This window comes from Rhinoraja longicauda, chromosome 16 (genome assembly GCF_053455715.1).
Source record: "Rhinoraja longicauda isolate Sanriku21f chromosome 16, sRhiLon1.1, whole genome shotgun sequence".
NCBI lineage: Eukaryota > Metazoa > Chordata > Chondrichthyes > Rajiformes > Arhynchobatidae > Rhinoraja > Rhinoraja longicauda.
In genome coordinates, this window is record NC_135968.1 from 18,806,755 (window position 1) to 18,831,265 (window position 24,511).

Genomic DNA, 24,511 nt, shown 5'->3' on the forward strand with positions numbered 1-24,511 from the left:
ACTTGGACTATCTCCGACATCTCCCTCCCGTTCTGGACCTCACCATCTCCATCACAGGAGACAGACTAGTGACTGACATCTACTATAAACCCACTGACTCGCACAGCTATCTGGACTACACTTCTTCCCACCCTGTCTCCTGCAAAAAGTCTATCCCCTACTCCCAATTCCTCCGTCTACACCGCATCTGCGCCCAGGATGAGGTGTTTCACACTAGGGCATCAGAGATGTCCTCATTCTTCAGGAAACGGGGCTTCCCCACTTCCATTATAGATGAGGTTCTCACTAGGGTCTCTTCTACATCCCGCAGCTCCGCTCTTGCTCCCCCTCCCCCCATTCGTAACAAGGACAGAATCCCCCTCATTCTCACCTTCCACCCCACCAGCCAGCGTATCCAACAAATCATCCGCCAACATTTCCGTCACCTACAACGGGACCCCACCACTGGCCATATCTTCCCATCCCCTCCCCTTTCTACGTTCCGCAGAGACCGCTCCCTCCGTAACTCCCTGGTCCACACGTCCCTTCCTACCCAAACCACCCCATCCCCGGGCACTTTCCCCTGCAATCGCACCCGCCAAGCTTCGCAGAGAGTTCTTCACTCATAGGCTGGTGTGCAAGGCCCCATCGGACGCCAAACATCCTTTGCACCACCTCGCCCAGGATTCACAGCAACTGGGACCTCAACGCCTGTCATCTCATCACCCTTTCTCCCGTCATGCAGCGACCCTCTGTGGCTCCGGTTTCAACATACTAGGAGCATGGAGAACCAGCTGGGAACAGACATCGCGACTTCTTCAATTCACTGTCGCACCGAACACCACAGCCGCACCCGGCTTGGACATGCCCCGTAAAGAGTGGGTCGTCCTGAACCGGCTCCATACAGGGGTCGACCGGTTCAACGCCAACATGCATCGTTTGGGGTTGCGTTCATCAACTACCTGTCATCAACAATAGGTGCAGGAGGCCATTCGGCCCTTTGAGCCAGCACCACCATTCAATGTAATCATGGCTGATCATTCTCAATCAGTACCCCGTTCCTGCCTTCTCCCCATACCCCCTGACTCCGCTATCCTTAACAGCTCTATCTAGCTCTCTCTTGAATGCATTCAGAGAATTGGCCTCCACTGCCTTCTGAGGTCAGAGGGGGTTGGTTTAAAGGAGATGTGTGGGGCAAGTGTTTTTACACAGAAATTGGTGGGTGCCTGGAGTGCGCTGCCAGGGATGGTGGCGGAGGCAGATATGATAGTGAGGCTTTTGGAGGCTTTTAGATAGGCACATGGTTATGCAGGGAATGGAGGGATATGGGCATGGACTGTGGACCAAAGGGCCTGTTCCTGTGCTGTTCTGTTCTAATTTCTTAGTCACCGTTACTGAGAAGAGCTTTGGCTTCTGAATCCCAGATTTATCTCATTGGCAGGCGTCACATTTCCATGGTGGGATTCGGACTCACATCTGTGGATCATTTTTTCTCTGTATTAATAGTTTGCTTATTTAACCACCGCATGTGAACCTGTTTCCTTTCCTCATTCCTTTTGATATATAATGTAGGGAGCTGTCACAATGTGATCTTGCTACTGGGAGGATAATACAAATTCATGCCCAGAAACATAGTAAATTTAAACGGTGGAAAAGGTCCAAAAAGGTCCAATTAAAGATAGGTTGAAGGTCTCCAATGAGGTAGATGGGAGGTCAGGACCGCTCTCTAGCTGGTGAGAGAACGGTTCAATTGTCTGATAACAGCTGGGAAGAAACTGTCTCTGAATCTGGAGCTGTGCGTTTTCACACTTCTGTGCCTCTTGCCTGATGGGAGAGGGGAGAAGAGGGAGTGACCAGGGTGAGACTCGTCCTTGATTATGCTGGTGGCCTTACCGAGGCAGCGTGTAGATGGAGTCAATGGAAGGGAGGTTGGTTTGCATGATGGTTTGGGCTATGTCCACAACTCTGCAATTTCTTGCAGTCTTGGATAGAGCTGTTCCCAAACCATGCTGTGATACATCCCTATTGTCCTGCATTTGGCCATATCCCTCAAAACATTTTCTAACCATGTACCTGTCCAAATGTATTTGAAATGTTATTATTGTACCTAACTCAATCATCTCCTCTAGCAGATCATTCCATATATGTGCCACCAATGGTGTAAAAGAGTTGCCCCTCAGGTTTCTACTCAATCAGGCATCCTCACCTTAAATCTGTGCCCTTCAACCCTGGGAAAAAGACTGCGTGTTTTCACCCTCTCTATTCCCCTCATGACTTCCCCTTAGTTTCCTGGTCTCTAAGGAATAAAGTCCTAACATGCTCAATCTCTCCTGATAGCTCCAGAGACCCACTTTTGATCATATCCTCAGATACTGTCTGTGTGATCCTCCCTGTGATTGCGTGGATTTCCTTGTGAAGCTCTGGTTTTCTTCCACATCCCAAAGACTCTGCAAAATTACCCCTAGTGTGTAGGGTAGTGGTTGAGAAAGTAGGAATAACATAGAACGAGCATGAACGGGTAATTGATGGTGGGCTTGGACTTGGTGGGCTGAAGGGCCTGTTTCCATGCTGTATCTCCAAACTAAACAGTACAGTACAGTACAGTCACAATGTCTGTGCCGAACATGATGCCAAAAGCAACTCTTATCTGCCTGCACATAATTCATATTCCCTCCATTCCCTGCATATCCATGTGCCCATCTAAAAGTCTCTTAAATGCCTTGTGATCTTCAAAAATTTCAAGGCCATCCACTCGTAACCAAACTGTTGTATCCTCTAATGATGCTACCAGAAACCATCAAAAGTCCATTACATCTTCACACGGCTTTGTCAAAATACTTCCACATTGTAAACCTAGATATCATTCAGCTTCCAAATGAAGCTTGCGTCAATATTGTTTTCATTGAATAGTATTTATGAAGGCGCGTGGGGGTGGAGGGGGGAGGTGGGGAAGAGTTACGTGCATTCCCCAGAGATGGAGCTGTCACCAACTGGCTTGTTGGTTTCCTGTGTGGTTTCTTTGCTCCTCGAGTCCTTGCTGGAACCGCACGCGACCACAGCTGACATGTCAGTAGACACAACTTTGACACAGCATCAGGATAAAGGCATATGAAAAGCAATTGGATGCAGATTCATTGTGGTTTATCACATCCTCAACAACTTCCTCAGGAAACCGTGAAGGGTCAACATTCCCACAGTGTTTGTATTTCTCTGTGGAATGAAGTAGCTCCACAATAGTTCAATGATGTGGTTATGCATGATCATACATTAAAAACCTTTTTCATGTTATTAAGGGTTTAGCTTGTGGCTTATCAAAAGTGAGGAAGAGAGATTCCAAACGGGCCAGTTCCACATCGCTTTCCAAAGGGAATAAATACTGAGAAAGGGCAAGTTTAGTTTAAAAACAAAGAACTGCAGATGTTAGTTTATACCCTAGATAGGCATAAAGTGTTGGAGTAACTCAGCAGGTCAGGCAGCATCCCGGGGGAAAAAGGAGAACGACACCCATCCTTTTACTCCAGAGATGCTGCCTGACCAGCTGAGTTACTCCAGAACTTTGCATCTATTGCAAGTTCAGTTTAGTTTAGAGATACAGTGTGGAAACAGGCCCTTCAGCTCCACCGAGACCACGCCGACCAATGATTACCTGCACACTGGTTCTATCCTACACACTAGGGACAATTTACAGAGGCCAATTAACCTACATACCTGCACGTCTTTAGAATGTGGGAGGAAACCAGAGCACCCGGAGAAAGCCCTTGTGGTCACTGGGAGAATGTACAAACTCCATACAGACAGCACCCGTAGTCAGAATTGATTCCAGGTCTCTGGTGCTGAGGCAACAGTTCTACCGCTGCAGCATTGTGTTGCCCTTAAGTCAAACTACCATTAAAAGAATTCCATGAAAAATGTCCTTGAAGTCAATGGTAATTTTTTCAAAGAAATGTCAGAGATTGAGGGAGACTTTATAGAAAGGCTTAGCTAGGGTAGACATTCAGAATCTTTTTCCTGGGGTGGAAATGTCCAACACTAGAAGGCATAGCTATAAAGTGAGAGGGGGAAAGTTTTGTGGAAATGTGCGGGGCAAGTTATTGTTTACACAGATGGTGATGGGTGCCTGGAACGCGCTGCCATGGGTGGTGGTGGAGGCAGATACGATAGTGGTACTTACTGGCGTTTAAGAGGCTTCTGGATAGACACATGGAACCTCAGGGACGCACGGATCATGTACGGGATGCACAGACACTCAGAGTGCTGGAGTTGCTCAGCGGGTCGGGCAGTATCCCTGGAGAAGGGGGCCGACCCAAAACATCATCCATTCATGTTTTCCAGGGATGCTGCCTTATCCACTGAGTTACTCCAGCACCTTGTGTTTCCTTTTGTTTCAGATCATATATACTCTGCATAAATACAACCAGGTCAGACTCAAGTACAATGGATAGACCAAGGGGAAGATACAGAGTGTGGAGAATAGTTCTCAGCATTGTGGCACGTCACTTCCATAGACAAAGTCCAATGTCTGCAATGTGGTGGAGGTGAATCGGACAATACCCTAGCTTATGGTGGACCCTCCAGAAGCCTGGTAACAGAGGGGATGAAGCTGTTTGGGACCTTTCTTCAGACTGATTATAACAGGGGGTAAAGATGGAAACGTGCTGAGGACGAGGGTCAATATGGGAATGGGAAGGGGAGTTAAAATGGTTCACAACTGGGAGACCCAGCAGGCCTTGGCAGACTGAGCACAAGTGCTCAGCAAAATGGTTGCCTTGCCCACACTTAGTCTCGCTGATGTACAGGAGCCCACATCAGGAACACCGGCTGCGATAGTTGATGTTGGAGGAGGTGCACGTGAACCTCTGCCTCGCCTGGTAGTGCTGCTGGTGACGCTGGACGTGTACACTTGTGTGCAATATACGCACATAAACATACGTACGCACACATGTGCATGCACACACTCACACATTTATGTGCATGCATACACAGGTGTACACCATATCAAATACACATGCATGCGCATGTAGGCGCACACATGTGTACACGCATGTATACACGCAACACACACGTGATCCTCCAGCACTTTATGTTTTGCTGACGATTCCAGCAGTTCTGTTGTATTTCCATTCCTTTCTTCATAGCTGAACGTGTTTCATTACTCATGGAAACACTATTCTATCAGTAGCAGGAGGAAGGGGATCGAGACTAGGAGCACTCTCTACATTTCGGGCTGTCAAGGTAAAAGCTTTTCCTTCCCTTTTCCTCAACCCCCTTACCCCAGATGCCAAAGGATTTACATCAGCCACGATCATGGACTGGGGCCTGGATCCTCACCATAATTAAATACAGGACGGCACTTAGCACGCTTTTACAGTTATGGATGGGATACTGCAAAGAGAGCAGGTATAAAAATGAAGTGGTGTCTGAATCTGAGTTAGCCAGTTACACTTGCAGAGCTAAAGAAAGTCAAACAATCAAATGACCGATCCTCTCATCAGCTAGAGAGCAGTCCTGACCTCCCATCTACTTCATTGGAGACCTTTGAACTATCTTTAACCAGACTTTATTGGACTTCAATGTTATATCTTGCACTAAATGGGGTAGCCTTGATCCTTTATCTGTGCACAATGGACGGCTCGATTGTAATCATGTATCGTCTTTTCTTTGACTGGATAGCACACAGACAAAAGCTTTTCACTGTACCACGGCACACGTGACAATAATAAACTAAACTAAACTAGACGATCCCTTGTGTAAGGTTGCATGTCTTTCAAGAGCTGATCTGCACACAAAAACAAGCCGACATGTGCTGTTCTGACAATTAGGTGCACAAGGCCCAGTGACATGCAGATAATGTTTCCCAGAAGATCACTGATACAGGTTTACATTCCTAACTGTAAACTAGCACCTCTTTCATCCTTCTGATAGCTCCCACGGGAAAAACTGTATGACCGATCCGAGCTCCAAGAAATAAAGTCAGTACGGAGCAAACGTCTCACAAACTATATTGGGATAACACACACTCACAAAGACATTCACACAACATGCAGGCATGGAAACAGAAAAAAATGCACAAACACACTCACTTGCACACAGGGGGACACACACAGTCATACCACGCAGTCACACACACACATATACACACAGTCATACAGTCACACACACATATACACACAGTCATACAGTCACACACACACATATGTACACAGTCACACCACACAGTCACACACACATATACACAGTCACACACACACATATGCACACACACAGTCACACACACATATACACACACAGTCATACAGTCACACACACACACATATGCACACACACAGTCACACTCACAAACACAAACAATAAATTGCAGAGAATTGTGGACGCAGCCCAGACCATCACGCAAACCAACCTCCCTTCCCTTGACTCCATCTCCACCATGCTGCCTCGGCAAGGTCACCAGCAAAATCAAGGATGAGTCTCACTCCAGCCACGCCCTCTTATCCCCTCTCCCATCAGGCAAGAGGTACAGAGGTTTGAAAATGCACTCCTCCAGATTCAGGGACATTTTCTTCCCGGCAGTTATCAGGCAATTGAACCATCCGATCACCAACTAGAGAGCGGTCCTGATCTGCCATCTACCTCATTGGAGACCTTACAACTACCTTTAATCAGACTTTACTGGACTCTATCTTGCACTAAATATTTTAATAAACATTTGAACAGATACATAGATAGGAAAGGTTTAGAGGGATATGGGTCAAACGTGGGAAGGTGGGACTAGTGTAGATGGGGCATCTTGGACGGCATGGATAAATTGGGCCAAAGGGCCTGTTTCCGTGCTGTATGACTCTGACTCCATGTAATATTATATATTAGTAGGTCACCTTATCTTGGGTCTTCGGCAATCAGAAACGATGTACATTTTTGCAGGTTTATAGGAATTTGGTTAGGCCGCATTTGGAGTATTGTGTGCTCTTCTGACTGCCACATTAGAGAAAGGATGGGGCATTGGAAAGGGTGCAGAGATGGTTGACCGGAATGATCCCTGTGTTAAGGGGTATTGGCTACAAGGAGATGTCGGGCAGATTGTTTTCTCTGGACTGCCGGAGGCTGAGGGGAAACTTGATGGAAGTATATAAAATTGTGAGAGGCATAGATGGGGTGTATAAGAAAATAGCTGCAGATGCTGGTACAAATCGAAGGTATTTATTCACAAAATGCTGGAGTAACTCAGCAGGTCAGGCAGCATCTCGGGAATGGGCGACATTCCTTCTCTCCTGAGATGCTGCCTGACCTGCTGAGTTACTCCAGCATTTTGTGAATAAAGGCATAGATGGGGTAGTCAGAACCTGTTTCTCAGGATGGAAATATCAAATACTAGAGGGCATAGTTTTAAGGGGAGAGGAGCAACGTTTAGAAGAGATGTGTGAGACAGGTTTTATTACACATAAGGTGGTAGGTGCCCAGAACGCGCTGCTGGGTGTGGTGGTTGAGGCAGATACAACAGTGGCATTTACAATAAGAGAATGTTGGATAGGCACATGTATATGCAGGTAATGGAGGGATATGGATTATGTGCAGACAGGTAAGAGCTGGTCTTGGCCTCATGTCCAGCACTGATGACGTGGGCCGAAAGGCTTGTTCCTGTGCTGTACTGTTCTATGTAAACTATCTAACAAACGTTTTAACTAAGACAATCTCTGCCATTTGATGTACTGTAGATATTGGTTTGCAAGAGAGACCTATTGCCATTAATGGTTCTGTAACAAACACAGTGAGCAATCCCAGAGAGGGCTTTATATCAGGAGTTATTTTCGTACATATGTATTGAATCATACTGGGGAGGTGACTATGGGCTGCTTAGGTTAACCACCAAGTCAAAAGTTAAGAGTTTCTTCTGCCCCCTGGGATACAAGTGGAGGAAAAACTGTAACATTACTGATCCATTACAAATCTATTCTCACGGGGGGAAAAGAAAGGTCTGTTGGTTGAATAGTTTTAAGAGTACTGGAAGAGATTTGGTGCTGTTATGCAGGGAAATTCTGTGACAGAAGACAAACTTACTATTGGTGCAAAATAGGAAGGAATAAAACAGGGTATTTCAAAGGTTTTTACTGCTATAGTTTTGACAGCATGAAACAATTGATGTGTTTATTGATTCCCTAAGATCATACGGCATAAGAGAAGAATTTGGCCATTCAGTCCATCAAGTCTGCTCCACCATTCGATCGTGGCTGATCTTTTTTCCCTCACAACCCCATTCTCCGTCCTCGTTTCACTTGCACAATTTGTTTGTGACTTGTGCATAACCCTGGTGGCAGCAGTAGTTATGATCTGCCCCTGACTCCCTCTCAAATGCAAGACTTGCTGGGTTATTTCAGAGTGCATGGAAATATCAAATACTAGAGGACATTGCTTTCAGGTGAGAGAGGCAACATTTAAAAGAAGATGTGTGGCTTGACTTTTTTGCACAAAGGGTGGTGAGTGCCTCGAACATATTGTCAGCAGTGGTGGGTAGAGGCAGATGTGATAGCGGCATTTAAGAGGCTTATAAATAGGCACATGGATATGCAGAGAATAGAGGGATGTGGGTCATGTACAGGCAGATGAGATCAGTTATAGTTTAGTTTAGCCTAACGTATACCGTGGTACAGTGAAAAGCTATTTTGTTACGTACTAACCAGTCAGCGGACAGACAACACATGATTACAATCGAGCCATCCACAGTGTACAGATATACGATAAAGGGAATATCGTTCAGTGGGGAGGGAGGCAAAGTTTAAAGCAGATGTGCGGGGCATCTTTTTTGCACAGAAGGTGGTGGGTGTCTGGAACGCGCTGCCAGGGGTGGTGGTTGAGGCAGATACGATAGTGGTGTTTAAGAGACTTTTGGATAGGCACATGGATATGCAGGGAATGTGCATAGACTGATAAGAGTTGGTCTTGGCATCATGTTCAGCAGAGACATTGTGGGCTGTACAGTTCTATGTTCTGTGTACTGCGCAGCACTGCCAAGTTAACCAATTTAATATGCAGGTGAAGCTTTATGAGCCAATAAACATGAAAGAAACATTGCCGATCATGCCGAGATCAGCTTCGAAGGACATTGTACACTATAAATTGAGGACATCAGAAAGGTGGTCTCTCAACCATGTCGAGCCTAAGATTCTTCAGGGACAGTAGCAAAACAAGGTTTATGTTTAAAATTAGATCACTTCCAATAAAATTATGCTCAGGAAAAATAAAATCCACAGTATGTCACGTCACCATGGTAACAGAATCTGAACAGATGGACCAAGTGTTTGTGGCACCTTGCGAGGGATTATTTGCAGACCAGTAGGTTGGGTGTAGGTCCCAAGTCTTGGAGCATATAACAGTACAGCACAGGACAGGCCCTTCGGACTACAATGTTTCAAGATGCCAAGGTAAACTAGTCTCCTCTGACTGCACGTGATCCATATCCCTCGATTCCCTGTATATCTATGTGCCTATCTAAAGGCCTCCTGAACACTAGAATCGTATCCACCTCCACCTCCACCTCCGGCAGCACGTTCCAGGCACCCACCACCCTCTCTGCAAAAGAACTTGCCGCGCATATCTCCTGTAATTCCAAAGCTATCGTCTATCTTGTCTATGTTAGTTTCATGATACAGCGTGGAAACCGGCCCTTTGGCCCTCCGAGTCCATGCCAACCAATGGTCACCCATACACTAGTTCTACCCGACACACCAGGGATGATTTACAGAAGCCAATCAACCTACAAACTTGCACGTCTTTGGAATGTGGGAGGAAACCGGAGCACCCGGAGAAAACCCACGTGGTCACAGGGAGAACGTACAAACTCCTATCTATGCCTCTAAATAATTTTATATACTTCTGTCAGGTCTCCCCGCAACCAGAGAAAACAATCCAAAATGGTCCAACGTCTGCCAATGAAGATAATCAAACATAGAACTCCATTCCGACAGAAAGTTCCATTGTCACCTTTCCGATGGGATTTTAAATCGTGGACCTCATCGGCGATCAGAAGGGGGGTGAATCTTTGGAATTCATTGCCCCTGATGGCTGTGGAGGCCGTCATTGGGTATTTTGAAGGTGGAAAGTGACAGATTTTTAATTAGTAAGGATGTCAGGGGTTAAGGGTAGAAGGCAGGAGAATGGGGGTGAAAGATAGGCAAGCCATGATTGAATGGTGGAGTAGACTTGATGAGCCGCATAGCCTAATTCTGCTCCTAGAATTTATGAACTTACGAATCTCTTGAAATCGAGTATGATTGTCCTCCTTGTGAGTCTTTTCTGTGGGTCCTGAGATGGTTAAAGAGGGCGATTCTAGAGCCAGGGACTTTATCCCTCCTGTGCTTGACATCTACTAACGTGGGAGTGACTAGTGCACTATTCCACCGCATGGTCTTGACAGAGACAGACTCGGGTCCAACAGCATGGATTCCACCACAGTGGTGGCGGAGGCACAGTGGCACAGCAGTAGGGTTGCTACTTTACAGCAGGTTCGATTCTGACCACAGGTGCTGTCTGTATGGTTTTTACTTTCTCCCTGTGACTGCGTGGGTTTTCACCAGGTGCTCTAGTTTCCTCCCACACATGTGCGGGTTTGTACGTTAATTGGCTTCGGTAACATTGTAAAATTGTCCCTGGTGTGTTAGGGTAGTGTTGGTGCACAGGGCGATCACTAGTCGGTGCGGACTTGGTGGGCCGAAGGGCCTGTTTCCGCGCTGTATCACTGAAGTTACCTTGCCCACACACACCAACATGCCCCACCTACACTAGTCCCACCTGCCCGTGTCTGGCCCATATTCCTCTAAACCTGTCCTATCCATGAACCTGTCGAAATATTTCTTCAACATTGTAATAGTACCTGCCTCAACTACCTCCTCCGGCAGCTCGTTCCATATACCCAGCACCCTTTGTGTGAAAAAGTTACCGCTCAGGTTCCTAAACGATCCCCCCTCATCTTAAACCTACGTCCTCCGGTTCTTGAACCATTCTTGCACACACACAGCTTGTACCAAGAATTAGAGAGTAGTCCTCAGCTACTATCTACCTCATTGGAGACCCTCAGACTATCTTTGATTTGACTTTATCTTGCACTAAACGTTACTCACGTTAATCCCTTTATTGTGTATCTGTACACTATGGATGGCTCGATTACAATCATGTGTTATTATTCCACTGACTGGCTAGTGGGCAACAAAAGTTTCACTGTACCTCAGTAGACGTGACCATAAACTAAACTCAACTCAATTCAACTCAAACTATTGCTGCTTTCAAGCTACATTGGCGGCGACCTGCCAATGGAAACAGCGTGCAGCTTTTGACCTCCCAGTCTCACAGCACCTGGTTGTGGCTTTGCAATTTATGGGGGGAAATCAAAGCAGCCGGGACCTTCCATCATGGCGTTCCTCCAGCTGCACGTTAGCTGCCCATTCGCTTTGATGTGAGCAGCAACTTTACATCTGCTGGATCCGTGCTCCTCGGGAGTCAGGTCCCTCCCTGCTGAGATACTATGCTAAGAGGGGCTGGTACTTCTCAGGGGGGAGGTGCATAAGATTCAGAGGGGGAGGATTGAAGAGATTAAGGCAGCAGGTTTGAGTTAGTGTTCCGAGACTATGTTGGTGTCAAAGGGTCACAGAAGGAAGCTGGTCACTTTACACTAATCCTATTAGTGTGAGGCCAGTATTTAATGCATGGAGCAGTGGGTGCCTTGAACGCGCTGCCAGGGCTGGTGGTGGAGGCAGATGCGAGAGCGGAGTTTAAGAGGCTATTAGATAGACACATGGATATGCAGGGAATGGAAGGATTTGGATCACATGCAGGCAGAGGAGATTAGAGAGAGTGCGGAGGAGGTTTACCAGAATGATGCCTGAATTAGATGTTATTGGCTACAGGGAAAGGTTGGACAGACTTGGATTGTTTTCTCCGTAATGCTGGCAGTTGAAGGGAGAACTGATAGAAGTATACACAATTATGAGAGGCATGGATAGGATAGACACCCAGGGTGGAAATGACAAATATTTGAGGGCAAATACTACTAGACCTACAAACCTGCACGTCTTTGGAGTGTGGGAGGAAATCAGAGCACTCAGAAAACCCACGTGGTCACAGGGAGAACATACAAACTCCATATACAGATAGCACCCGTAGTTGAACGGATCGAACCCAGATCTCTGGTGCTGTGAGGCAGCAAATCTACCACTGCGCCACCGCGCTGTCCTTGTTTCCATCGGGACTCGTTAGAAAGTCCTGGTAACAAGGCAGGAAGAAGTGAAGACTTCTTTCAGCTTACCGGCAGTGGGTTGAAGTTTTGATCCACCAGGTGATTGTATCCATGGTCAAAGAATGAATTTCGGAACACCACGTCCATACCTTGTTTGGCCGACATTCCCAGTGTGTTTAACCAGCTGAGGGAAAAGAAGGAATGATTCAGATTCAGATTCAGAGTCATTTATTGTCATCTACTGCAGGTTGCTGTGAAATCCCTGGTTCATAGAGTCATAGAGCGTGGAAACAGTCTTTTCCACTGAACTTGCCCATACCAACCAACATGCCCCATCTACACTAGTCCCACCTACCTGCCTTTGGCCCATATCCCTCTAAACCTAACCTATCCATGTACCTGTCCAAATGTCTTAAATGTTGTGATAGTACCTGCCTCAACCACCTCCTCTGGCAAATCGTTCCATATTCCCACCAACCTCCGTGTGAAAAAGTTGCTCCTCAGGTTGGGTGGCACAGTGGCACAGCGGTAGAGTTGCTGCCTTAAAGTGCCAGAGACCCGGGTTGGAAACTAACTCTGGGTGCTGTCTGTGTGGAGTTTCTACGTTCTCCTTGTGACTTGGTGGGTTTCCTCCGGGTGCTCCAGTTTCCTCCCACACTCCAAAGACGTGCAGGTCTGTAGGTTAATTGGCTTCTGTAAAATTGTCCCTAGAGTGTAGGACAGACCTCTTGTATGAGGGATCGCTGGCCGACGTGGACTCGGTGGGCCGAAGGGATTGTTTGCACACTGTATCTCTAAACTAAACTAAATTAGACAAACAGGTCCATGGCAGTGCAAGAGGTGGTCCGAACATTTGTCTGATTATCGGTCAGAGCATTTGAATTCAGTGACTTACAGAAATCCCGCTGCAAAGGTATCCGAGAGGTTTGAGGTCCCTCCAGCCCACGACGGGCCAACTCCTGCTAGCCAAACTTTTTTCCCTGGTGCATGAGAATTCACGATCTGTTGGAATGAAAACAGACTTCAAAGTATGGGCGTCGATCTTATGTTGCTGTTCTGGTGGACAATACAGGAAAGATTTAGATGCTTTGGAGGGATTCAGAAGACGTTTACCAGAATGATAGAAACAAGGAACTGCAGATGCCGGTTTACACAAAAGGACACAAAGTGCTGGAGTAACTCAACGGGTCAAGCAACATCTCCTGAGGACATGAATAGGTGCCGTTTCGGGACAAGACTCTTCTTCAGACCGATCAGACTAGCCACCTGCCCGTATTAGCTCATATTCCTCTAACCTATTCTAGCCATGTACCTGCCCAAAGGTTTTTTAAACGTTGTGATAGTTCCTGCCTCAACCACCTCCTCTGGCAGCTCGTTCCATACACCCACCGCCCTTTGTGTGAAAAAGTTACCCCTCAGATTCCTATTAAAACTTCCCCCCCTCACCTTAAACCTATGTCCTCTGGTTGTCGATTCCCCTGCTCTGTGCAAGAGACTGTGCATCTACCTGATCCAGCCCTCTCGTGATTTTTGCACATTTATATAAGATCAACCCTCGCCCTCCTGCGCTCCAAGGAATAGAGTACTGATCTGCTCAAACTCTCCCTATATCTTAGGCCCTCAAGTCTTGGCAATATTCTTGTCAATCTTCGCTGCACCCTTTCCAGCTTGACAACATCTCTTCTATAACATGGTACCTAAATCAGAACACAACATTGTAAATGTGACCTTACCAATGTCTTGTACAACTACAATATGACCTCCCAACTTCGATATTCAGTGCTCTGACGGACGAAGGCCAAAGTGCAAAAAGCCTTTTTGATCATCCTATCGACCTGTGATGCCACTTTCAATAAACTATGTACTTATGCTCCTAGATCCCTCTGCTCTACAACACTCCCCAATCATAAATGGAAAGCGTCGGAAATGTTCAACAGGTCGGGCAGCACCTGCAGGCCCTGATAAACCCTCTGCATTGGAAGTAAAAAGTGTTAGAATTCAAAGTGCTTTAAGTTCAAAAGGGAAGGGTGGAGAGTAACCTTGGGTAAAGGGACTCGGATTTGAGGGTACCAGAACAGTCCAGATTAAGCTGTTCTTCGCAAAGCTCTCAAATGCCTGCCAATATTTAATGGTATTTGAGGAGTTTTTGAAAACAAGTTTACTGCGCCTTAGAATTCACTGGACAGGCTTTAATAATTTTTTTGTTTAAGATATCAGTCTCTTGTTCTTCAATGGGACAAGCCTTGATATAAAAGTATTCTGCTGTGGCTAAGAATGTAGGCTTATGAGAAACAGTCAAAACAAGTTGATCTGCGGCTGCCTGAAGGCAGAAATGATTAAGAGCTGTACGCGATGTACTGGCTGCACATTGGCGCATACTTGACTCGTAGTCAAGCAAAATAATTGGTCCCAATGTTACAATCGGTGCGAATTGGCAACAACACTTCCTCCTCCACAGACAGACACAAAGTGCTGGAGTAAATCAGTGGGTCAGGCAGCATCTCTGGAGAAAAAGGACAGGTGACGTTTTTCAGGTTGGGAACCTTCTTCAACTGAAAGTGGAAGGGGGGATGGGGGGGAGCGGGGTGGTGGAAAGCACTGGAGGCGAGAAAAGTCTGCTTCGAGAAGGCAGCGAATATAATCTGAAGAAGGGTCCCGACCTGAAACGTCGCCCATCCTTTTTCTCCAGGGATGCTGCCTGACCCGCTGAGTTACTCCAGCACTTTGTGTTTATCTTTGGTATAAACCAGCGTGTGCATCTCAAGACTGTTCGCTCAGTCCCTTGCTCTCCTCTCTCCATTACTGCGAGTGTGTAGCCATATGCACACCTCCAACGCTGTTCTTAAATTTGCCAGCCATATCACCGTCGTTGGACAAAAAAACAGGAAGTAGATTCCTTTGAGAGAGGTGAGGTCCATACCCATGATGAACCGGGTAGTGCCTACCAATCTCTGCAGTCACCTTTGGTCATGAACGTTCGAGTTTCCAAACCAGGCAGTGATGCAACCAGTCAGTAGGCTCACTACCGTACATTTGAAGTCCAATGCAGTTTTCGGCAATTTACCCCCTAATCTCCTCAATCTTTTAACGAGATAGAATCGTCGATGAGTTTTCTTTGATGAGAGAGATCGATACGCTGATTGCATGGTGCCAGAACTACAATCTTGCTCTCAATGTTAGCATGACCAAGGAGCTCAGCGTTGACTTCAGGAAGGGAAAGCTGAAGATACACAAATTTGCCTTCATTAACCTGACAGTAGTGGAGAGAGTCAACAGCTCAATTTCCTGGAAACGCGTGGCTCTGAAGATCTGTCATGGGCCCACCACTTTGATGCAATCACAAAGAAATCTCATCAACACCTCTACTTCCTTAGAAGATTGCGGAGATGTCACATGTTGCTGAGTACTCTATTGAACTTCTACAAGTGTATAGAGACAAGTGTGTATCTTATAGAGACGTATAAAATTGTAAAAGAACTAGACAAGCTAGATGCAGGAAAAATGTTCTCAATGTTGGAGGAGTCCAGAACCAGAGGCCACAGTCTAAGAATAAAGGGGAGGCCATTTAAAACTGAGGTGAGAAGAAACATTTTCACCCAGAGAGTTGTGAATTTGCAGAATTCTCTGCCATCGAAGGCAGTGGAGGCCAATTCACTGGATGAATTTAAAAGAGAGTTAGATAGAGCTCTAGGGGCTGGTGGAATCAAGGGATATGGGGAGAAGGCAGGCACAGGTTACTGATTGTTGATGATCAGCCATGATCACAATGAATGGCGATGCTGGCTCGAAGGCCCAAATGACCTCCCCCTGCACATATTTTCTATGTTTCTATGTACAGTAGGGAGCATACTGACTGGTTGTATCACGGCCTGGTTCAATAACTCGAATGCCCAGGTACAAAGGAGGCTGCAGAAAGTGATAGACACAGGCCAGTACATCAAGGGTGCTGACCTCCCCACCATCGAATGGTTCAGCAGGAGGTGCTGCCTCAAAATGGCAGCCAATATCATCAAAGACCCACCCCCACAATCAGTCTGAAGAAGGATCCTGGCCCAAAGCGTTACCCATCCATGTTTACCAGAGATGCTGCCTGACCCACTGAGTTACTTCAGCACTTGTGTTCTACTATGTTTTGGTTGCACTACATTCTTCAGTTTTTCACTATTATAATCTGGCTATCTGGTATTGCTGATGATTTATTTTTTTATTGATCATTATATATTTATTTGTTATGTTATTGCATTAATGTGATTGACATCAGTCTGAAGAAGGGTCTCGACCAGAAACATCACCCATTCCTTCTCTCCAGAGATGCTGCCTGTCCCGCTGAGTTACTCCAGCATTTTGTGTCTATCTTCTCTTAAGTCTTGGCATGCAAACACAGCCCACCTGTGTAGTCGAGGATAGGGTGTTTTTCTCCATTGGAAATTAAAACAGTAGACTGAGTGTGAATGGGTGATCAATGGTTGGCATGGACTCGGTGGCCAAAGGGCCGGTTTCCGTGCTATATCTCTCTCATTCTTTCTAATCCCACGTGCCTGGGATTGTCTATGGACTGTGACAATTTAAGCCTGCCTTCCTCTGACCCTTCCTACCTCATTCTTCTCCGCCCTTCGGGTTTACCGGTGGTCTGAACTGTAGGTCCAATTTCTCCACAGGGAAATGCACTTTCTGGTAAAAGGCAAAACTCTTCCCATGATTAGCCTATGAGGGTGGCACAGTGGCGCATCTGGTAGGTCTTTGGAGTGTGGAGGGAAACCGGAGCACCCAGAGAAAACCCACACGGTCACGAGGAGAACGTACAAACTCCGTACAGACAGCACCTGTAGTCAGGATCAAACCCGTGTCTCTGGCGCTGCAAGGCAGCAACTTTACCGCTGCGCCACTGTGCCAACCTGAAAAAATCTGAGCCGGAAACAACAGCAAACATAGATAGTTGTCGACCATTTGTTTTTAAATGGTTCTAGACCTTGCAGCCAGAGGGAGAAGCCAAATGAAGTTACCTTCCCAAGGGGACAGATTGCAAATGATGAGGAAATGCAGTGCCACTAGTCAGTAGAGGGCGCTGCAGCCAGGTTCTCCAGAATTCCAGACACTGGGATATGGAGATCTGCCGGTCAGCTGGTGTGGGTTGCTGGTCACATTGGCGGTGTCCAACTCTTCCACACCAAGCGTCCAGCTGGCAAACTAAAGCCCCAGATTGAACTCACTCACATAGTAAAGATGGCAAGTCCAGGACTTCTTGGCAAAAGCGAATGGCACTCTGGCACAGCTGGAGTGCCTCTGCCTCACGGCGCCAGAGACCCAGTTTCGACCCTGACCTTGGGTGCTGTCTGTGTTGAGTTTCCTCCGGTATCCTCCCGCATTGCAAAGACGTGCAGGTTCGTAGATTAATTGGCCCTCTGTAAATTGCCCCTAGTGTGCAGGGAGTGGATGGGAAAGTCGGGTAACATGGAACTAGTGTGGACAGGTGATGGTCGGCGTGGACTCGGTGGGCCAAAGGGCTTGTTTCACTGCTGTATCTCTGAAGGAGAAACAGTGAGGTGACTGCAGAAAGTGATGGCCCTCGCATGTGATAATGATGAACCATTGGACCATTCAACCATTCAATGGTGTCATTGGTTGAACAGCAGAAATAAAGAAACTCACCCTCTGTACCTTGGCAATCTGATCGGAGAGGGTGTCCAGGAGACGGGTTTTCATGAAGTCTGTCACCTTCACGGTTTGATCATCAATGTAGTAACTGCAACAGGGAGACAGCAAAATGCGTCAGGCCTTAGCTCTGATCAGCTCAGAAACTTCCCAGAGCCAGAGATAAAAGCAGACAATGCTGTGGATACGCAGCTGGTCAGGCAGCTCCTGTGGAGGGAGAAACAGAGCTAACGTTTCTAATTGCTGGCCCTTCATCTGAACCACAAAGCTAAATTATGATGGTTGAAGTGATGGAGTTCATAAGAAGTTGGGTCAGGTCTGGGCTATTTGTTCCATCAGAGCATTAGAAATTCCTCCTCATCTTCTTTCTAAAGGTACATCCTTTTATTTGGATGCTGTGCCCTCTGGTCCTAGACCTTCTTGTGCTACATGGATAGGACAGGTTTGGAGGGATATGGACCAAATCCTGGCAGGTGGGACTAATGTATCTGGGACATGTTGGCCAGTATGGGCAAGTTGGGCTGAAGGGCCTGTTTCCACATTGTATCACTGTATGACTCTATGACTTTCCCACTAGTGAAACATCCTCTCCATGCCCACTCTATCCAGGCCTTTCACCATTCGGTAAGTTGCAATGAGGACCCTCACATCCTGCTAAATTTTTTCCTTAATCATAGTCTCATTCCACCATCTCCTCTGGCAGCTTGATGAACATATCAACCACTCTCTGTGTGTTAAACCTTTCTCTGACCTCCCCTTTAAAATTCTTTCCTTTCACCTTAAACTTAGGCCTTCTTGTTTTTGAGACCCCTACCACGAGAAAAAGATTCTGACCCAATGCGTGCCGCTCATAATCTTATGCCTTTTTATCAGTTAATTCCTCATTCTCTGTCACTCTGGGGAAAACAAGCCCAGCCTATCCATTCTTTAGACTTCAGTCTTTAGACTTTAGGGATACAGCACAGAAACAGGCCCTTCGGTTCACCGAGTCTGCGCCGACCAGCGATTATCCATACACTAGCACTAAACTACACACCAGGAACAATTTTACAATGTTACCAACGCCAATTAACCTACAAACCCGTATGTCTTTGGCGTGTGGGAGGAAATCAGAGCACCCGGAGAAAACCCACGCGGTCACAGGGAGAACGCACAAACCCGTACAGAAAGCACCCGAAGTCAGGATCTCTGGCGCTGTAAGGCAGCAGCTCTATCACCACGCCACTGTGTCGGACACTCTCCCTGTAATTAAAGGCCTCCAATCCAGGTCATATCCTGGTGAATCTCTTCAGCACTCTATCCAATGCAATCACATCCTTCCTACAATATGGCGACCAGAACTGTACACAATACTCCAAGTGTAGCCTAACCAGTGTTTTGCAACCTAACGTCTCAACTATTAAAATCTCTGTGAAATCAAGAGTGGCATTTGCCTTGTGGAAACAAGGAACTGCAGGTGCTGGTTTACAAAAAATTGACACAAAGTGCCGGATCAACACAGCAACTCACATAACCCTTGCCTCCTTGACACTCCAAAAATCCGTTTACCTCAGCCTTGAATATATTTGATGACTCAACCTCTGGGCTACAGAATTCTAAAGATTTCATTGGGAGATGAAAGTCTTCGTCATCTCCAGCTTAAACAGACAAACCCGTGTTCAAAACTATTGCCTCTGCTTCAAAATTGCTCCATAACACCAAAATGTGCATGTATTGTGGGAATGTAATGCTATTACAAAAAAGGCAGCATGCTGGAGTAACTCAGCGGGTCAGGCAGCATCTCTGGAGGACATGGATAAGTGACATTTCGGGTCGGGGCCTTTCTTGAAGAACTGAAGCATTGCCTACCCGTGTCCTCCAATGATGCTGCCTGATCCGGCTAAGTTACTCCAGTATTTGTGTCTTTTTTGCTTAACCAGCATCTGCAGTTCCTTGTGTCTACGAATGCAATGGTATGATTGCTACATTAAATGCACTCTATTGTATAATTGCAAATAATTTGAATAAAGTATATTTTTGGAAAATAAATATTTCATAGATCTGTAATAATCAATCTGTTCTCTGCAATGCCACAAGAATATTAGCTTAGTATTATTAATTAGCTGAGATGTTAAGTTAGCTGCACAATCAGCTTGTGGCATTAAGTCCTGTTCCCCACACAGCAGTCTTTTCTCAAGCAACACCTCGAAATAGAATAACCCAGTCATTTATCCAACTTGTTCGAGAGGCCTTCAGAGGTTCAAAGTGATTACTGTGTCCGCGTACACGCCAGAGGTGTCTGTACAATGAGGAGATGTTATTACCCTTGGACATACTACGTACATCACAGTGTATGCTTAGCCCCTTTACAGGGAGGTACATTCAGAGGGAACAAGGGACAGAGGCATGGGTCCAATGTTAAAGTGCTTTTCCAACACAATCCTGTCATATTACAATGTAGTGCTGATGTACAGAGGGATCTTGGGGTCCAAATCCATATCTACACAAGATAGACACAAAATGCTGGAGCAACTCAGCGGGTCAGGCAGCATCTGTGGAGAGAAAAAAATAGATAACGTTTCAGGTCAGACCCCTTCTTCAAAATCAATTAAACCCTTCTTGAAGAAGGGTTCCGACCCGAAACGTCACCTATTCTTTTTCTCCAGAGATGCTGCCTCACCCGCTGAGTTGCTCCAGCATTTTGTGTTTATCTTTGGTGTAAACAAGCATCTGCAGTTCCTTTCTACTCCATATCTACACAAGCAGATAGTGTGGTAAAGAAGGCAGATGGTTTTCTTGCCTTCATTGGTCAGGGCATTGAGTATAAGAGTCAGGAAGTCATGATGGAGATTTATAGAACTTTGGTTGGGCTGCATTTGGAGCATTGCATGCAGTTCTGGCCGTCCCATTACAGGAAGGATAAGGAGGCTGGACAAACTGGCATTATTTTCTCTGGAGCATTGGAGGCTGATGGGAGACCTGATAGAAGTATATCATATGATGAAAGGCATAGTCAGGATAGACAATCAAACCCTTTTTAACAGGATGGATTTGTCAGACTAGTGGGCCTAGCTTTATGATGAGAGGAACAAGGTATAAATATGTGAGGGGAAAATCTTTTACACTGAAAGTGGTGAGTGCCTGGAATACACTGCCAGGGATGGTGGAGTTAGCAGACATGAGAGTGACATTTATGAAGCTGTAAGATGTGCACATGGATGTGCAGAGAATGGAGGGAAATGGATCTCATGCAGGGAGGGGAGATTAGATTTGAATGTAGAAACTAAGAACTGCAGATGCTGTTTAATACGCTAAAGGACATTAAGTACAGGATTAATCGCAGGTTAGGCAGCATCTCTGGAGAACATAGCTAGGTGACACTTAGGGTTGGAACTCTTCTTTAGATGGTAAGATTAGGAAGAGAATCACCTCTTCCAATGTAAGAGTTTCCCACTACTACTTTTCTTCTTCCCCCATACAATTCCTGAAGAAGGGTCCAAAACTATAACGTCACCTATCCACGTTCTCCAAAAATGCTGCCTGACCTGATGAGTGACTCCAGCACTTTGTGTCCTCTAGGAGATTAGATTAATTTGGCATCATGTTCGGCACAGACATTTTGGGCCAAAGGGCATGCTCCTGTGCTATACTATATACCATGTTTAGTTTAGAGATACAGCGCAGAAGCAGGCTCTTCGGACCACCAAGTCCGCACCAACCAGCAATCACCCCGTACACTAACACTATCCTACACACGAGGGACAATTTACTCTTTTACCAAAACCAATTAGCCTACAAATCAATGTGTCTTTGGAGTGTGGGAGGAAACCGGAGCACCCAGAGAAAGTTCACGCTGTCACGGGAAGAACATTCAAACTACGTACAGACAGCACCCATAGTCAGGATCAAACCCGGGTCTCTGGCACTGTGAGGCGACAACTCTACCGTTGCACCACTGTGCCTCCCATTGGGATGTTGATTCATTCCCAGTGTGGCTTCCCAGCAGAATGCATGTGAATCCTGGCTTTCTCCTTGGTTAATAATGGGCACGATAGCAGCAAGATTTCTACTGCAAGAAATTGTTGGCTTGGCAATTCTGATGTACTTGAACCATCCAGGGAGCGTCTTGGACACCTCAAGTGCTCCAAGTGCCAGATCCTGCAAGGATATTCTAAATTGTGAAAGATTTTAGCAAATAGACTGGAAAAGAAAAACATTCACTGTTTGATTTTAACAAAGGTCTTGGAAAGCAATAGAACAAAGCCTCCGGGATAAACAAAAATGATAAGGATCATGTGAAGGTTCACAGCCCACGAGATGATTATTTAGCTAAAAATCAACAGTTCGAAGAATTGGGGACGGCACGGTGGCGCAGGGGTAGAGTTACTGCCTTACAGCATTTACAGCGCCAGAGACCCGGGTTCGATCCTGGCTACAGATGCTTGTCTGTACAGAGTTTGTACGTTCTCCCCGTGTCTGCATGGGTTTTCTCTGAGAACTTCAGTTTCTTCCCACACTCCAAAGACATAATGGTTTGTAGGTTAATTGGCTTGGTATAAATGCACAAAAAATCGTCCCTAGTGTAGGATAATGTTAATATGCGGGGATCACTGGTCGGTGTAGACTCGGTGAGCCAAAGGATCTATTTCTGCGCTGTATCTCTAAACTAAACTAAACTCAGCAGGTCAGGCAGCATCTGTGAAAGGAAATGGAAAGACGACGTTTTAGACAGACAAGTTTTTTTAAGAGGCTTTCGAATAGCCACATGGATATGCAGGGGATGTTTCCATTAGTGGGAAAGTCTATGATCAGAGGCCATAGCCTCAGAGTAAAAGGACGCACCTTTAGAAAAGAGATGAGGAAGAAATTCTTGAGTCAGAGGGTGGTGAATCCGTGGAATAAATTGGCACAGAAGGCTGTGGAGGCCAAGTCATTGGGTATTTTTAAAGCGGAGATTGACAGATTCTTCATTAGTGTGGGTGTCAGGGCTTATGGGGAGAAGGCAGGAGAATGGGGTTGAGAGGGAAAGATAGATCAACAATGATTGAATGGCGGAGTAGACTTGACGGGACAAATGGCCTAATTCTGCTTCTATAAGTTATGAACTTGTGAATGGAGGGAAATGGATCATATACAGCTACAGGAGATTAGTTTAACCTGACAAGTTGTTATACACAGAGAATGGTGGGGGCCTGGAATATGCTGCCAAGGGCGATGGAGGCAGATGTGGCCGGGTCCACCACTCTCTCTATCCTCTTGCATTCCCGTCCATTGGAATTGTCGTAGGAGGCCACGATGCAAGCCGTCAGGATTCTTTCTGCAATACATCTGTAAGACTTTGCACGGGTGTTTAGAGACATACTGGATTTTTTAAAACTTTGAAGTAAGTAATAATAATAATAATAATAATCCATTTATTTTATATAGCGCCTTATCACATGCTCAAAGCGCTTTACAAAAACAATTAACATAGAAACAAACAGACAAACTATCCGGACGGAAAAACGGCGAATACTCAACGCCAGCGTCCTCTCACGTCAGGGTCCGGCAGTAGACATTAAAGAGCACAAGACACACAGATACAATTTTTTACATAAAACAGCCATCACAGTGATTGCTCTAGGCATACTCTCACTGTGATGGAAGGCAAAGTCTTATCTCCTCCTCGTTCTTCTCCCGTGGTGCCACGAGGTGATCGAGGCTCCCAACTTTTTGAAGCCCCCACCGGGCGATGGAAAGTCCCAGGGCCGAGCCGAGCAGGCCGATGAAAGTCCTGAGCCCCCACCGGGCGATGGAAAGTGCTGCGGCCGAGCCACGCAGGGCGATGAAGGGCCTGCGGGCGGGTTGATCATACCCGTAGTAGTAGAGGCACTTCTTTGCGATTGCATTGATGTGCTGGGCCCAGGATAGGTTATCCAGGATAATAACACCTAGAATCTAGAGCTGCTGGCTCTACGCTACTGACCTACTGATAAAAGCTGGCACATGATCTCCCAACTATCCCTTTCTGAAGTTAGCCATCTATTTAAATGTTTTAAACTTTAGGGAAACAATATGGAAACAAGCCCATCGTCCAACCGAGTCTGCACCGACCAACTATCACCCATTCACACAAGTTCTATACTACACACGAGGGACAATTTACAAAAAGCAATTAATCTACAAACCTGCATGTTTTTAGGAATGTGGGAGGAAACCAGAACACCCATAGAGAGTCATAGAGTCATGCAGCATGGGAACAGGCCATTTTCAGATTTTAGATTTAGAGATACAGCGCGGAAACAGGCCCTTCGGGCCACTGAGTCCGCGCCGCCCAGCGATCCCCGCACATTAACACTATCCTACACACACTAGGGACAATTTTTACATATTACCCAGCCAATTAACCTACATACCTGTACGTCTTTTGGAGTGTGGGAGGAAACCGAAGATCTCGGAGAAAACCCACGCAGGTCACGGGAGAAACGTACAAACACCGTACAGACGGCGCCCGTAGTCAGGATCGAACCTGAGTCTCCGGCGCTGCATTCGCTGTAAGTCAGCAACTCTACCGCTGCGCCACCGTGCCACCCAACATTGCGCAACTTGCCCAAGCTGACCAACATGTCCCCTCTACACTGGTTCCACCTGCCTGCTTTTAGTCCATTTCCCTCTGAATCTATCTGATCCATGTACCTGTCT

The 24,511-nt window shown here is 46.3% G+C and overlaps 1 protein-coding gene across 1 annotated transcript in view; it reads right to left on the minus strand.

The window, feature by feature from the left end:
* The window catches only part of hpse2 (heparanase 2), a 144,234-nt gene that overhangs the window by 28,284 nt on the left and 91,439 nt on the right, over positions 1-24,511 (minus strand). The window contains exons 7-9 of the mRNA XM_078413359.1: positions 17,849-17,942; positions 13,095-13,201; positions 12,269-12,383 (exon numbers count right to left, since the gene is read on the minus strand). Coding sequence (XP_078269485.1) covers positions 12,269-12,383; positions 13,095-13,201; positions 17,849-17,942 — 316 coding nt within the window. The remainder of the gene's footprint in view (positions 1-12,268; positions 12,384-13,094; positions 13,202-17,848; positions 17,943-24,511) is intronic.